We start from the raw sequence: 14,776 nt of genomic DNA, 5'->3' as shown, positions 1-14,776 counted from the left end.
ATTTGCAGAGGGGGGGGGGGGGGGGGGGGGACGACTCCGCTCCTACCTGCACCGCCGACATTTTCTTTAGGCCCACGGTCAGGATACTCTCTCTTCCCAACCAGGACCCACAGGATCGCCCAACACCTGCCACCGCCGGCTTCCTGCAGCGCCAACCCTGCCTCCAGTGATCCCGCTAAACCGTCGCCGCCCCCCTACATTTGGACTATAAGACGCACCCTCATCTTCCTCCTTTTGGTGAAAAGAAGGGCGTCTTACAGTCTGCAAAATACGGTATATGTAGTAGATTAAATGAGAAGACTTTTCTCAATGTCAAATTTAGCGTTTTTCCCAGAAGCGATAGGTCCTCTCTAAATTGTCCTTTGGACAATCTTTTGTAAAGCTGGATTCATGGACTGGCTGCAGGTCCTCAGACCTGAACTTGACAGCTTCATATATGACTTTGAAGCTGTTGGGTTTGGGTCAAAAGAATGGTGGCCAGCCCACGAATCTTCAGACCGGACACCCCGCTGTTGGAATCCAGAGTGAGCAGCGGTAATCTTTTTCAAAAGATCCTAGAAGATTGTATTTTCCTCACTAAAAGGCTTTATGAAAGGTTCCCTACAGCAGAAATCTGTGTTGAAAGGGATTTTTCAGATTTTTTTTCTAACAGGCATGCTTTGTTGAAAGACTTCCAGTCGTCTGTCAATCACTGAGCTCAGCGGTCATGCCGATAAAGTCATCATGAAAAATCTGCAGCGATCACATAGTTTGGTCATGTCATAACCTCTGCAAATGTGTCAGCCGAGAAGCAGTCCTGTAGCTGCAGCAGGTAAGTAAGGATTATTGTGTCATTTTAAAGTAGATGAAGCCTATAAAATAAAAAAATTACCCCAGAAAACCCCTTTACCAATCAGCCGAATGCAGAGACTGACCAAACGCCAAGTCAGACTGGCCGTATTTTTTCCTGTGCCTAGGACAACTCTAATCACTAGGAGCAGAGTACTGAACAATGACAAGTAACATAGAAATTTAAGTTATTAAGAAAGCAAAGATAGGAGGAGAGGAGAAAGAAAAACCCAGCACCTGTTTTTCTCCACCCGAACTCCCAAAAGTCTGGCGAAAGCTATTCTGTATGACGTTTGACAAGCCTTCCATACTGAATCGCTAAAGAAGCACAGAAGCAGTAAAGGAAGAGAGATAAAGAAGAGGTTAGTAAGCTGTTAGATGTAATGCGAGACTAGAAAAGACCACCAGTACACACTGACACACAAGATCAGGACCATCATGGACAAAAAGGAAAGGGCACTGTTCCCACCTACAATGTATTTGGTTACATTTAGTTATTATTAAGACTCTAAAAAAAGGAATTGCGTGTGGTCGGATTTGGCTTAGAAAATTATGACTGCAGAGATTCTGGCATTGCGGCCCGTTCCTACCCTTGTCCTCTTATCTTTGCCTCGGGTCGTTTCAGTTTAAAGCAGGACATCATTCAGCCAGAAGTGATGTGTCCATTTCCCAAAGATAAACTCACATGCGAGGTTAGATCTTTAAGCCTATATGAATATCTAGTTAAAATTAAACCATGCACGAGTATAGGAAAAGGGTGGATATTGTTCAGTGGAGCGGTTTTATTCCCTTTAAGGATGAGCAATTTTATTTGTTTTTGCATTACCTTCTTCCAAGAGCCATCATTTTTTTCTATTGTTCCATTAATATATCATTTATGATGGTTTGTTTCATTGCGAGACAAGTTGTAGGTTGTAATTACATCATTCATTTTACCATATCATGTACTGGAAAAACAAAACAAGTTTTGACTGTAGTAAGACAGCTACCCCCTCCCCCCAATATTAGAATTCTTTTAATTTTTGGGAAGGGTACTTTTTTTTTTTTTACAGTGTTAATTGTCGTATAAAAATGATCAGAGAGGATGCTTCTCAATGTCCGTATGGATTACGATAATGTGAAACATACCTAATTTTTTTTAAAAATCTAATTGTTGGAAAAAAATAATACGTTTGTGTATATATGGTGCCATTTTCAGAGACCGTTAACAGTTTTATTTTTCCTTTTCTCGAGCTACACAAGGGCTTGTTTTTGCTGACTGTTTTAATGATGCCAATTTGGGGTACATACAACGTTTTGATCGCTTTTCATTGCTTTTTTCTTCTTAAGATGGGATGATGCAACTGAAACACTGCAATTCTGGGGTTTAAATATTTTTTAAAATCTTCTTCGGGGCTTGACCCTATGATAGTCCAAATGCTTATTCCATATATTGCAACACTTCGGTATTGCAGTATATAGTGAAAATCTGGGCTGGGCTTCCCATTAGTACCAAGGTGACAGTGATGAGGACCTTCATCAAATCCCCAGCGGCCATGGTAACCCATCAGGGCCAAATGGGATCTGGTGTGCGCAAGTCAATGATGGACTGCAGCATTTAAAATGATTAACAGCAGCAATTGGAGCTCAGCTATGAGTAACTTCTTCCCCACACTGGCACCCCAAAATTCTGTACATGTACGGGATACTGTGTTAAGGTGTTAATAGCATAACAAACTACAATAATGAACTATTCTACGAAATATATTTACAACAAAACATATAGGTTGAGCACCAAGACTAAAACCTGAATGCTAAAAACAATAACTGCACAGAAAACTAAAAAGTGGCATGTTAATGTCTTAAAATAAGGATGGATCCTCCTCTGTACTCTGTTAGAGAGGCAAGATAAATCAGACCAATCTAATGTATGAATTCCTTTGGCAATGTCTGACTTCCAAAAGTCTATAGTGTTGGAGACCTCACCCTGGCATGGAAGTTGAACCACAAATGTTCCGTGAACCTATCCTACCATGATACCCCTCCTGCAGTATTATCAGGCTTCATTTCCATTCTGTTACTGGGAACATGTAATGAATTTCCAAGGCTGGACTCAAAGCTGAGGTTTAATATCATATTACTCAGCTAGCTGGATGATCAGTCAGGAAAAAGGTTGTCTTAGGATCTCAAGTAACTAGAACTACTTCAATGGCAAATACATAGAACAAAAAAAAAATGAAACCTGGAATCTAGGCTTTTAAATGACATTTTGATCCTATGCCTCGGGTTTTCGCCCTGGCAGACGTATATTCTTACCGTTCCCGGCAGATGACCCTTCTCCTGTTTGCCATTCTGTGTGCTGTTACTCTTCAGCTTTCGCTTCTTCTTCACGTTCTCCTTGTGTTCCTTCTGTTTGTTCTGCACTTCAATGAGCACCGAGATAAAGCTGTTCTTTACTTCTTTCTCAAACTCCAGTTCATCCCGTAAAGCCAGCTGCTGCACCAGCTCCTCCGAGTAATCCTTAATGGCCATCTCAATTTCCTCCAAAAGATCATTTAACTCCACGACAGACATCTGCTTCACTCCTGTAGAAAAGAGAAAAAAAAGACAGCAGTCAGAGCCAACACGTCACACTAGAATGATGTATTACCGCTCAGAATGGGAGTTATGACTATTTAAGATGAGGGCAATTCCATAAAACCAATGCCTTACCCTTCAATTTACTGGACTACTCAAACTGTATACATAGTAAAATGCCAGTCATTCAGCCTTGGAGATCACATTTTCTGATACTTTGGCACTAAACCAATGGTTCATGCACAAGTCACAGTAACATGCTCGGGGTCCTATACAGCAGTGTGAGGATCCTGTGCGGAATAACATGGGGCTTCTGATACCCCACTGATCACTCCAATCACAGGGCAGAAGAATTCTGCTCCAGCACGAGCATGCACACAGCGGTGTATGGGTCCAATAGGAATTACATTGGCCTGGATTGCTGTGCATATGGTCTTGCAGGTAATTAATGCTTTTAACTGGTGAGCCGAGCGCTTCTGCCCTGTAGGTTGACCCATCGGTGGGGGAGCTCAAAACCAAAACATCACCAAGCTACAGGCCGATTCAGGAGGTTCAATATATAAAAAATAAAATTGTTAATGTTTAGTTACACTAAGTTTGTAATCATTGCAATAATTATATGTTAATAACATTATTCATTGTTCTCCCTTCACCAGAGGTGTAACTTAAAGCTCCTGAGACTTAAAGAGGTTTTTGAAAAAGAAATCATCTATGCTTTACTTGCCCTTCTCAAGTCCAGCGCAGAATCTCCACCATTGCTCCTGGTGTCCGTTATAGTCGCAGTGCTGATGACAAGTTGACTAATGCCATCAACTCGAACAGAGACGCGGAGCTCAGTTACTGGCTTTGGCGATGTTACCGAGACAGACATCAGCACTAGTGATGAGTGCAAGTGCTTGTTACTCGAGTTTGCTGAGGGTGCTTGGGTACTCACAGAGTATCACGGGTGCTCGAGTGACATGTTCGAGTCCCCACAGCCGCATGTTTCACGGCTGTTTGTCTAACAGCCATGAAACATGCGGCTGCAGAGACTCAAACATGTCCCTCGAGCACCCGTGATACTCTGAGTACCCAAGCACCCTCAGCAAACTCGAGTAACAAGCACTTGCACTCCTCACTAATCAACACTGTAGACAATAAAAGACTTCGGGAGCAGTGGTGGAGACTCCGAGCTGATCCAAAGTTGGGTTAATGAAGGTTTATTTTTTACAAACTGGAAAACCCCTTTAAATGGACTGTCAGCACACAATGACTGTTCAAACTAAGTCCCACCGCTTGGTGCATCATGGCGGGGCCAATCATTTAAAGACACATTCACATGCTTGTTTTCCCTCTATCTCCACCCCCCCTTGTTTGATAGACAGCTCTGGCTTTATAGAGCCAGAGAAGGGCAGATATAGATGGAAAGCAAGCAGGTGGGAAGATGCACTTAAACGTTTGGCCGCGTCATGATGCACAGAGCGCTTATACTTGTTTTGAACAGTCATTCTGTGCTTAGTCCCTTTAACGTAAAATCTGTATCAGGTCCATGTACCATATTGGAGTCTTCTAATAAAGCAGAGCAGTATTAGGGGCAGTGCCGCCTTTATCAACTAGTAGCTCCACACAGCAATGCAGATTTGTGTCATAGGGTTGTAAACTTTTGGTTGGGAACTGATGGCTGGGGTTAAATAGAATCTGTCAGCAAGTTTTCACTATTTAATCTGAGGGCAGCATACAGTAGGCACAGAGACCCAGAGTCCAGTGATGGGTCACTTACTGAGCTTTGCGTTGTTGTTTCAATAAAATCAGTGTTTTATCAGCAGGAGATTATCAGTAGAGAACTAGTTGTTTCTTGCCATGTAGTCCTCCTGCTCGGTGTAGCCTGCCCCACTGATTAGCAGCTTTTTGCCAATTTACACAGAAAGCAGCCACTCAGTGCTGTGGGTGAGGTTATACACAGCGCAGCATGCAGAGAACTAGTCGATTTGTAGTAGAGAAAACAGGGATTTTATCAAAATGACAAGCCAAATAAGTAACATTACTGGAATTAGGGTCTCTTTTTGTATGTATGCTGCACTCAGATTACATAGCAAAAAACCTGATGACAGATTCCCTCTAATAGCTGCGAACCAGCATCTAATGCCCATGAAGTAGATAACACGTCACACAATAATACAGTATATTACATCTGTATCTGCATTCCTCTCTTTCTCAGTATTGGGTGAATACTGACAACACATTTCCACCATATCCAAGTCTAGTGGTTGATCGCTTGGGGCAGTGGGGACTTTGAAGTCCCATTTGTTTGCGTCCCGACCGGCTGTGTTTCTCTTTCACTGTCAGAAGTGCAGGAGCATTGTGCATGCTCTATATCTCCAGGCACTTTCCATTCAAGGACGGAGAAGATGCCTGGTGAATAATCTTAAAGCAATTAGAAGACTCCTTTCATGTTGGATATTCAGTTATGCTAACATACATATTAATGAATGGGATTCACACTTGATCCTCCAGAAAAGAATGGACTGTCGCGATGGTTTTGGTAATTAGATGGGCCGAATCAGCTGGATTTTTTTTCCTTTTTTTGCCGCATAGGACGATGGCCTCTGCTCATAAATCAGTTAAGGAAAATGCACAGGGAAAAAAATTCTTGGGGTAATTTGAGGCCTATCCGCTTTGTGCTGCGAGTTCTGACGGCCTCACAGGAGGGAGTGGGGGGAACACTGGGAAAACCAAGTGGGATAATCTGCAGATCTGAACATCAAACTGGGCGATTATCATGCGGTGCACGCTGAGGTCTGTGGGGTCGATTCACAGGCAAAACAAAGAAAAAAAAAAAAACACAGCAGGAGTTGGATCAAAAATTACATAGTACTTATTACATAGTGCTCTAATACAATTATGCAATGACTAAGCAAAATGTTACATTTTTACATGGAGCGACCAGTCAAAACCTGCAGTTTTTACTCTTTGGCAGGTAAGTACATCACACCGGCGAAGTGATCTGATCCATTCCCATATTGGAATGACATACTACAAGTCTGATCTCCTGGGAGAGCGCACCTTCCTTCACAAGTTATGAATACATCCTCAGGCTGATAAGGAATCAATTTCTAGTGTGTTTTTTGACACGTCTACTTACGGTCTTCATAGCCATTACTGGAGGAAGATTTTTTGAGGGTCTGGATCTCTTGTGAAAGCATTGAGAGGCGATCTGACTGAGACGGAGTGTCATCCTCTTCAGGATCAGGCGACTCCTGCATCATTTCCTCAATTTCTTCAATAACCTGCCAGGAAAACAGAGATCACAGCTAATGAATGTCGTGTGAGTTTACAAGCTTCCTGAAGTCTTTAAACCTGTGTTACATAAGGAACTTATTACACATCCAACACAGAGCAATACCACAGGTATTGCTTGAGAAAGAAAAATGGAGGACTCAAAGGGTACCAAGATGGTGTGATAAGGGCCTTCAGGAATTCTTGGCTGCTATGGCAGCAACCCATCAGCACCCTACAATTGTGTTGGAGCAAACAATCCACTGGATCACAACACTTCAATGACCCCATTAAGAGAGGTCATTTTTTAATTATAGCTTGCCTGTATAGTTTCAATCTGGTTTTTGTGTCATATGTATTTTTTCAAAAATATTTTGGGTCGAGGCAAGAAAATACAAAAAAATCAAATGAAAAAATAGTGATCTTTCAATTTGATCATTGAGGCTTTTTTTGTTAGATTCATACTTCTTGTCTTTTGAAAAAGAGTTTTCAGCAGGCCCGATATCAGCAAAGGCAGGATTACAATGCCAGGTAACACCTCTATATACAGCTGATAAAGGATGCACAAATCACAATAGGCGATGTCACAGATGACCCTGCTCCCCCTTCCTACAATGATCTTTGCACATGCTCATTAGATGCTTCTTTATAAAAGATTGGGTCGTGGTATGACCATTGTGGCTAAACTACAGGAGATTGGTAAAACAAAGTAAGACCGTGTTCACATGCAGAGTTATTTTCTGCATTTGAAACTTGCTCTCTTGGCAGCAGAAACACTGCGTTTAAAACCAACATTACATATGCGATTTGTCCACAGTACATGATAGATCAAGCAAAAAACGCAGCGTTTTTACTTTTTGTACTCGCTCATTGGTTTCTATGGGTGATACAACGCTGCAAAACCGCTGAAAGAATTGACAAATTGACATACTTTAAGTATTATTTTAAATCTGCAGTAACACTAGAGCATTTTTTTTTCAGTGCTGGAGTGGTGCTTTAAACCTAAGGTCCCTTCCCCTACGCTTATACTCACCCGCCGGCGTCTTCACCTTTTCCCGTTGGTGCTCCAGTCTCGTGGCGCCATCTTGTGAGCGCAGCTTCTGATTGTCCAGAAGTCAGAAGCTATGTCACACGCTCTCAATGTAAGTCTATGAGAGTCAGAACAAGGCTCTCAGACAGGAGTTGTGACCTCCGGCTCGCTCCATGCAACACTGAAGCAGCCGGCAGGTCACAAACTGCGGGAGACCGACGGGAGCAGAGGTGATAAGAGATGAAAACGCGGGTATGCGAGTATGAGAAAGGGGGCAGAGGCTTGGATTTGAAGCACCACTCCAGCAGTACAATTAAAAAAACACTGGAGTGGTGCTTTAAGTGCTTAATAATCAATCAAGAAAGAAAAAACAAGAGTGCATGCATTAGATTTATGAAGTCTCATTGCTTTTGCTGGTAAAATAAAACAGAACTTCTTTTCTGAAATAAAAAAAACAACAATACTGCAAAATGCATGTGAACATAGCCTAAAATATAATGGAAAGCTCCTGCAGCAAGTGAAAACAGCAGGATTTCCTTTTTTTTTTTAAACACAGATTGTGATAAGTTAACAACAAAAAAAAAACAAAAACACACAAGAAAACCTGGTTTAAATACCAGGTTATTTTTTGGTTAAAGCTCCCATTAAGTGCTTGAATAGTAAATTACAACTGCCGTTAGCTCCCATCAGCGCTCTTAGAGGCAGATGCTGGCTGTATAGCCGGTGTTATATTCTATATATGTTCTAGTGACTGGTGGGCCAATGATTACAGATTTATCAGCCATGCTGCAGATAGGTGGTACTTGTTCTCTGAACCAAAACCCTTTAACAAGGAAAATTGGACATGGGAACAGTTAATATCTACAGCCTATAGGGAGAGGTTTCTTCAGGATCTATCCAACAAGGGGTGTCGCACTAGGCTATGTTCACACTCCATGGATCTGAAGAACATTTCACAAGAGGATGCTGGTAATCTGTGCCGTAAATTGGCACAAAACCTAGCTCCATGGCTGCTCATTGGGCTAATCCACAGCTTTGTCATGTCGAACACAAGGAAACAATCAGCATGCTTGTTCCAAGAACCCCATTCACATGCAGCGAATGTATGGGAATTTAGGCATGGAATCTGGCACCACATTAATATTGTCATGCCCACTTTCTATGCAGGAGGTCACACCCAAAATCATTGGTCAGTAGCATAATCAGACATTTCATATTACATACACGTTAATGATTACATGCCGGGTAAAAACCTCAAGTGGTTGTTTGCCTGTTAGGTCGTATGAATGGAACAAGAAGATGGTACCGCATTATGGACCCCCTCTATTATTAATTTAGAAGAGCTGCTGCCCCTCTGCAAAACTGTTTTTTTTGCAGGTTATACTTTTCTGGATGTCCAAAAGAAATCTGACAGAAGAAGTAATGGAAGTGTGAACAGGGTGTTATCCGATAAAGTCAGGTAATGTTGATTTACCTGCTCAGCGGTGAAGAGTGGCTCATCGTTTATGCAGGACACTATTATTGAATGCATATCTAGCTGTTCCCTTAGCTCCTCATCATCAGACAGGTCCAGGTTTAAGTTATTGTCCACCTGAAATGAGAAAATACTTAGTCACAGTCGGTGATGCATTTTTCTATCTAGAATTTTAAAAAAAAGCACGAAAACTTGAAAGAAATGGGAGGAATAAAAAGCAAGTAATTGAGAAAACTGCCATAATATTTCACGCAAGACTTTCTGCAGCTCATGGATCAAAGGCCTTATAAAAATCCTATTGATCCACCAGAATATAGGTAGAACAGTGGCTCAGTGGTTAGCATTTTCTCTAATCCTCTTATTGTCCTGTTGGATTTTCAGTCCGGTCTTGTTAATACTTCAGAAATATAACATCATCAGCCATGGGGACCACTGGTTACATTAGCCCAATATTGAGTTCTATAGGTGAGTGTTGTGGTCTTGCTCTGGGGAGCAAAAGTATGTCCTCCATTATCTATACTCAATGGGGGGGGGGGGTGAGACAATGGTCTGTAATGAGATCCGCTGTTATTCCTCCTGAATATTTAAACAAATTACCAAGGGTGGGCATCCATACAGTCTGGCGCCGATTGGACATGCCCCAAATCGTAAGATTCCGCCTAGAAATTTACAAATTGATAATTGGATAACAGGAACGGCACCACAGAAAGGTCAAAAGAAAAAGTGCTCCAGAATAGCTTTTTCATAAGGAATACCAAGACATGTGTGGGGTGGAGACAGATTCTTTCTAAACATGGCTGAGTCCTTCCTCAAAATTAGTGAATGTCACCACGTGGTCCTCGCAATATTGCATCACTATAGGAGATGGGAAATAATTATATTGCAAACCATGTGAAACACCAGCCAGACTCTGAAGGTCTGTACTTCAGAACATATGATGTCAATGTCCATTGGGCACCATTCGTGTCCGTCACACATCAGATCTACCTGCATTAATTTCATTTTTTCAGTTCCCCTAATGGAATTCTTTACACAGATGGGAAAGGAGCCCAATAACTAATACTTGTATATGGGAGCTATTCACACCAGACTCCATACTACACCGGACTCACAATAGTGAGGGGAGCATGTGACCATACGCGGTGTAACCACCGATATACTGTGCTGCCTGTTAACCCTGTGTCTACAACTGTATTCACAGCCGCTTCTCACACATCAATTACATTTCACTGATTCAAGAGGACGCTCGCTTTCCATCAAAGTTCCTCTCTGAATTAATTAGCCGCCTTCAGTAGTAATAGAAGGTAACGCTGGCTGCATACAAACACCTCGGCTTGGGGTAATCGCTTTTCTTGATGTGTATTTTAAACAGGACCATTTGTGAAGGTTTCCGGTGACATCTGTATTCGGAGGGGACAGATGACCTATTTACGGTTAGAGAACAATTTTTTACAGTAATCCAGTTTAGCGTCGATAAGAAACGCCCCGAGTGTCTTCAGTGCTTACAACTAATGGGGAATGTTCTGAAATGCACAAACCCGCACACTATTCCCATTTACAATCTCTCTCATACACTGTCCGTGTGTCAGCTCCTCCGCTCCGAACCACAGAACACACACCATCCACTCACATACGCCATATCTGCAGGATACAATTAAAGGGAATCAGTCAGCAGGTTCTTGCTATTTAATCTGACAGCAGCATAGTGTAGGACAAGAGAGCCCGATTACAGGGATGTAACACTTCCTAGGCTGTGTGCTGTAGTTTCAATACAATCAGTGCTTTATCAGCAGGACATTATCAGTGCCTGACTAGGTCTCACGTGCAGGCCAGTCAGGCTAATCTGTGTAACCCCACCCACAGCACTGATTGGCAGCTGGCTGACAATGCAGTGTACACAGGAAGGTACAAATCAGGGGTGTGGGTGGGTAATGCACAGCTCAGCAATCTGACAACTGCTACATCTACTGCAGAGAAAACACAGATTCTATTAAAACTCCATCAAGCATTTCTGTAAATGACACATTGCTGGAATCAGGCTCTCTGCCCCTACATCATGCTGTTCTCAGATTGCATAGTAATAGCCTGCTGACAAACTCCCTTTAAGAATTTTCCTTTCTAACTTTTTTTTTTTTTAAAGAGTTAAAAACCAGTGTTCACCGCCCTCTTACAATAATAAGGGATGACACGATAAAGAACCCCACTTATGTTCTTGACGGTGGATGACTGCTATATACTTGTTGTTGCCCTTGGTTACCGCTAACCTTGTTGCCATGGAGATCCCACCTGGTTACCTTACTACCAAGGAAATGCCATTATATCCTGTACTATATGTCATGTATGTAATGTGACAACGGTAAACACTTGTGTCCGAGATGACACACAAATGATGCCGAGTGGTCAGAGTTAGGGAGCGCACTGGAAACACGGTTGTGTAACTAGGTAGCAGTCGCAGAAGCCTGAGGCACCAAGCGATGACCTTGCATGGTGGTCTTGACTTCACACTAAATTGGTGACATGGGTTGGGTGGGGTCAGGATCCCCCCCCCTCTGGTTGCATCCAGAGAGCAGATAAGCCAGGACTTTCATGTTGGCCTGAGGGCAAACACAAACTGTGCAGACAAGAAATTCATTAAAAAACTGTTGCATTTTTGGCTATAACAGGCTCTTTGTTTCTCTGCACTTTCAACTTTGATGTGGTCTGTGGTCATAAATCAACTGAGAGGAGCTCAGAAAAAGACAGATAAAAGAGTTATAAACTCAACAGAACAAACTCAATGACAGATTCTTAGTTAAAGGGTTTGTCCACTACCAAGACATCCCTTTTCAATTTTTATATTCCCCTGTGGAAAATAACAGCCTGCACTCCCCTCCGGTGTAGGTGGCATTCCAGCTGTGTCAGCCTTTTGAGTCTTCAGAGGAGGGAGTCGAAGCAGCAGCTGTCAGGTTTGTAAGGAGGAAGCGAGAGTAAAGCGGTGCCGATTGGCTGCAGGGCTCACGTGACATAACGGCGTCACACAAGCCCCATAAGTACCAGGCATCGAATAGCTCAAACAGTGCTGGTTCTTGTAGGCTGTGATACTACACAGGAGAATATAGCAAAACAGAAAGGGAGGTCAGAGTAGTGGACAACACCTTTAACTCATTCAGCAGCAAGGAATAGACTATGCAGCACAATTTTAAAAATACATTTATTTGTTGCTAAAAATTGTATTTAAATTAAAAAATAATAATATTGCCTCCAAAGAATGACAACCACCTTAAGGCTGTGTGCCCACGATGCGTTTAAGCGTTTCTGCAGCGGCACAAACGCTGCAGAAACGCTGCAGAAACGCTTAAAAAACGCTTGGTAGAAGCATCACTGGATCTGTACATGCGGATTACATGCGTTCAATGTGCAGATGGTACCCAAAGGTGGAGGAGAGGAGACTCTCCTCCGGACCTGGGTACCATAGAACCTGTATAAAATAAAAAAATAAAAATAAAAAATAAATATATACTTACCTTCTGGCGGCCCCCGATGCGCTCGTCCTCCCTTGCCAGCAGATCACGATGGACTGGAGGACCTGCGCTGACGTCATAGTCATGTGACGGGTCACGCGATGCTGACGTCGGCAGGTCCTTCAGTGTACTGCGATTTGCCGGCAGCCAGGAGGGAGCGAAGCAAGACTCCGGGGGCCATCGGAAGGTAAGTATAGATTTATTTTCTTTATTTTTAACCATTTTTTGGGGTCACACTATATAAATCCATGCCGTTTGCATGGATTTATATAGTGTGACAAGGTTGTCAAGCACTTTCCAAGTGATGCTAAAATCGCTTGGAAAGCGCTTGTCAACCCGCATGCGGAAATGCATGTGAAGAACGCTTCACATCCGCATGTCCCTGGCAGGAAAAACGCATGTACAATCCGCATGTACAATCCGCATGTGTTTTTTCTGCCAGGGAGATGCAGAAACGCTCAGGAAAAATCCGGAGCATTTCTGCATCGTGGGCACATAGCCTTATGGTGTATTCAGATATTGCCCATAATGTCTCCATGTCAGAGATGGACAAACTTCTTTCTCTCCAGCTTTGTTCCCCATCCACTTCCTTCTCCTGCTTCACTGACAACTCCTAAGCTTGGGGGTCACACAGCAAAGGATCTGTCAGTCAAGCAAGAGAAGGCAGGGAAGAAGGCTGGAGAGATAGAGGTTTGGTAAGTGCTTCGTCATGCCCAAAGCACATCAGCCTCATTTGCATATTGCTACAAACAGCAATTTCTAATTAAACAGACTGGCTAGCTAAGAGTAAGGATGGACTTGTCTTGGCAAGAACAACATGCACATAATGACAGATTAGGGGTGGTGGGGGCGTTTAAATGAAGCCGACAGATTCAAGCTGTCATTGATGTTAGAGGGGGCAATACACGGTATTAAGAACTGGGGTATGTGAACTTTTGATTAGGGTCATTTGGATGTTTTTGGTTGTCATTAAGATTCAAAAAGAGAAAATACAGTAGTTTGACAATAAATATATATATATTAGCACAGTTGTGCTGAAAAGTTTACATATCCCTGCAGAATTTTTCCTTTCTTGGCCTTGTTTCAGATATACACATATATACATACACACGTACATTTATATATACACACACCAAAAGTTTGGACACATCTTCTCATTTAAGGATTTTTCTGTATTTTCATGACCATGAAAATTGTACATTCACACTGAAGGGATCAATACTATGAATTAACATATGTGGAATTATATACGTAACAAAAAAGTGTGAAACAACTGAAAATATGTCTTATATTCTAGGTTCTTCAAAGTAGCCACCTTTTGCTTTGATGACTGCTTTGCACTCTTGGCATTCTCTTGATGAGCTTCAAGAGGTAGTCACCGGAAATGGTTTTCACTTCACAGGTGTGCCCTGTCAGGTTTAATAAGTGGGATTTCTTGCCTTATAAATGGGGTTGGGACCATCAGTTGTGTTGTGCAGAAGTCTGGTGGATACACAGCTGATAGTCCTACTGAATAGACTGTTAGAATTTGTATTATGGCAAGAAAAAAGCAGCTAAGTAAAGAAAAACGAGTGGTCATCATTACTTTAAGAAATGAAGATCAGTCAGTGCGAAAAATTGGGCAAACTTTGAAAGTGTCCCCAAGTGCAGTTGCAAAAACCATCAAGCGCTACAAAGAAACTGGCTCACATGAGGACCGCTCCAGGAAAGGAAGACCAAGAGTCACCTCTGCTTCTGAGGATAAGTTTATCCGAGTCACCAGCCTCAGAAATCGCAGGTTAACAGCAGCTCAGATTAGAGGCCAGGTCAATGCCACACAGAGTTCTAGCAGCAGACACATCTCTACAACAACTGTTAAGAGGAGACTTTGTGCAGCAGGCCTTCATGGCAAAATAGCTGCTAGGAATCCACTGCTAAGGACAGGCAACAAGCAGAAGAGACTTGTTTGGGCTAAAGAACACAAGGGATGGACATTAGACCAGTGGAAATCTGTGCTTTGGTCTGATGAGTCCAAATTTGAGATCTTTGGTTCCAACCACCGTGTCTTTGTGCGACGCAGAAAAGGTGAACGGATGGACTCTACATGCCTGGTTCCCACCGTGAAGCATGGAGGAGGAGGTGTGATGGTGTGGG

At 42.5% G+C, this 14,776-nt stretch overlaps 1 protein-coding gene across 4 annotated transcripts in view; it reads right to left on the bottom strand.

The window, feature by feature from the left end:
• The window catches only part of FEZ2 (fasciculation and elongation protein zeta 2), a 68,102-nt gene that overhangs the window by 20,002 nt on the left and 33,324 nt on the right, over positions 1–14,776 (bottom strand). For 3 of the 4 annotated variants that reach the window (XR_012318099.1, XM_073672560.1, XM_073672559.1), the window contains exons 3-6: positions 9,144–9,260; positions 6,506–6,650; positions 3,124–3,392; positions 1,066–1,146 (exon numbers count right to left, since the gene is read on the bottom strand). Coding sequence is in view for 3 of the 4 variants with exons in the window: in XM_073672560.1 (XP_073528661.1) it covers positions 1,066–1,146; positions 3,124–3,392; positions 6,506–6,650; positions 9,144–9,260 (612 nt within the window). In the remaining variant the exon portion in view is untranslated. The remainder of the gene's footprint in view (positions 1–1,065; positions 1,147–3,123; positions 3,393–6,505; positions 6,651–9,143; positions 9,261–14,776) is intronic. The other variant, XM_073672561.1, reaches the window with a different exon arrangement.

This window comes from Phyllobates terribilis, unplaced genomic scaffold (assembly GCF_046119375.1).
Source record: "Phyllobates terribilis strain yellow unplaced genomic scaffold, ASM4611937v1 Scaffold_3__8_contigs__length_932513732, whole genome shotgun sequence".
In the NCBI taxonomy this organism is placed as follows: domain Eukaryota; kingdom Metazoa; phylum Chordata; class Amphibia; order Anura; family Dendrobatidae; genus Phyllobates; species Phyllobates terribilis.
This window is presented reverse-complemented; position numbering and strand designations above follow the sequence as displayed.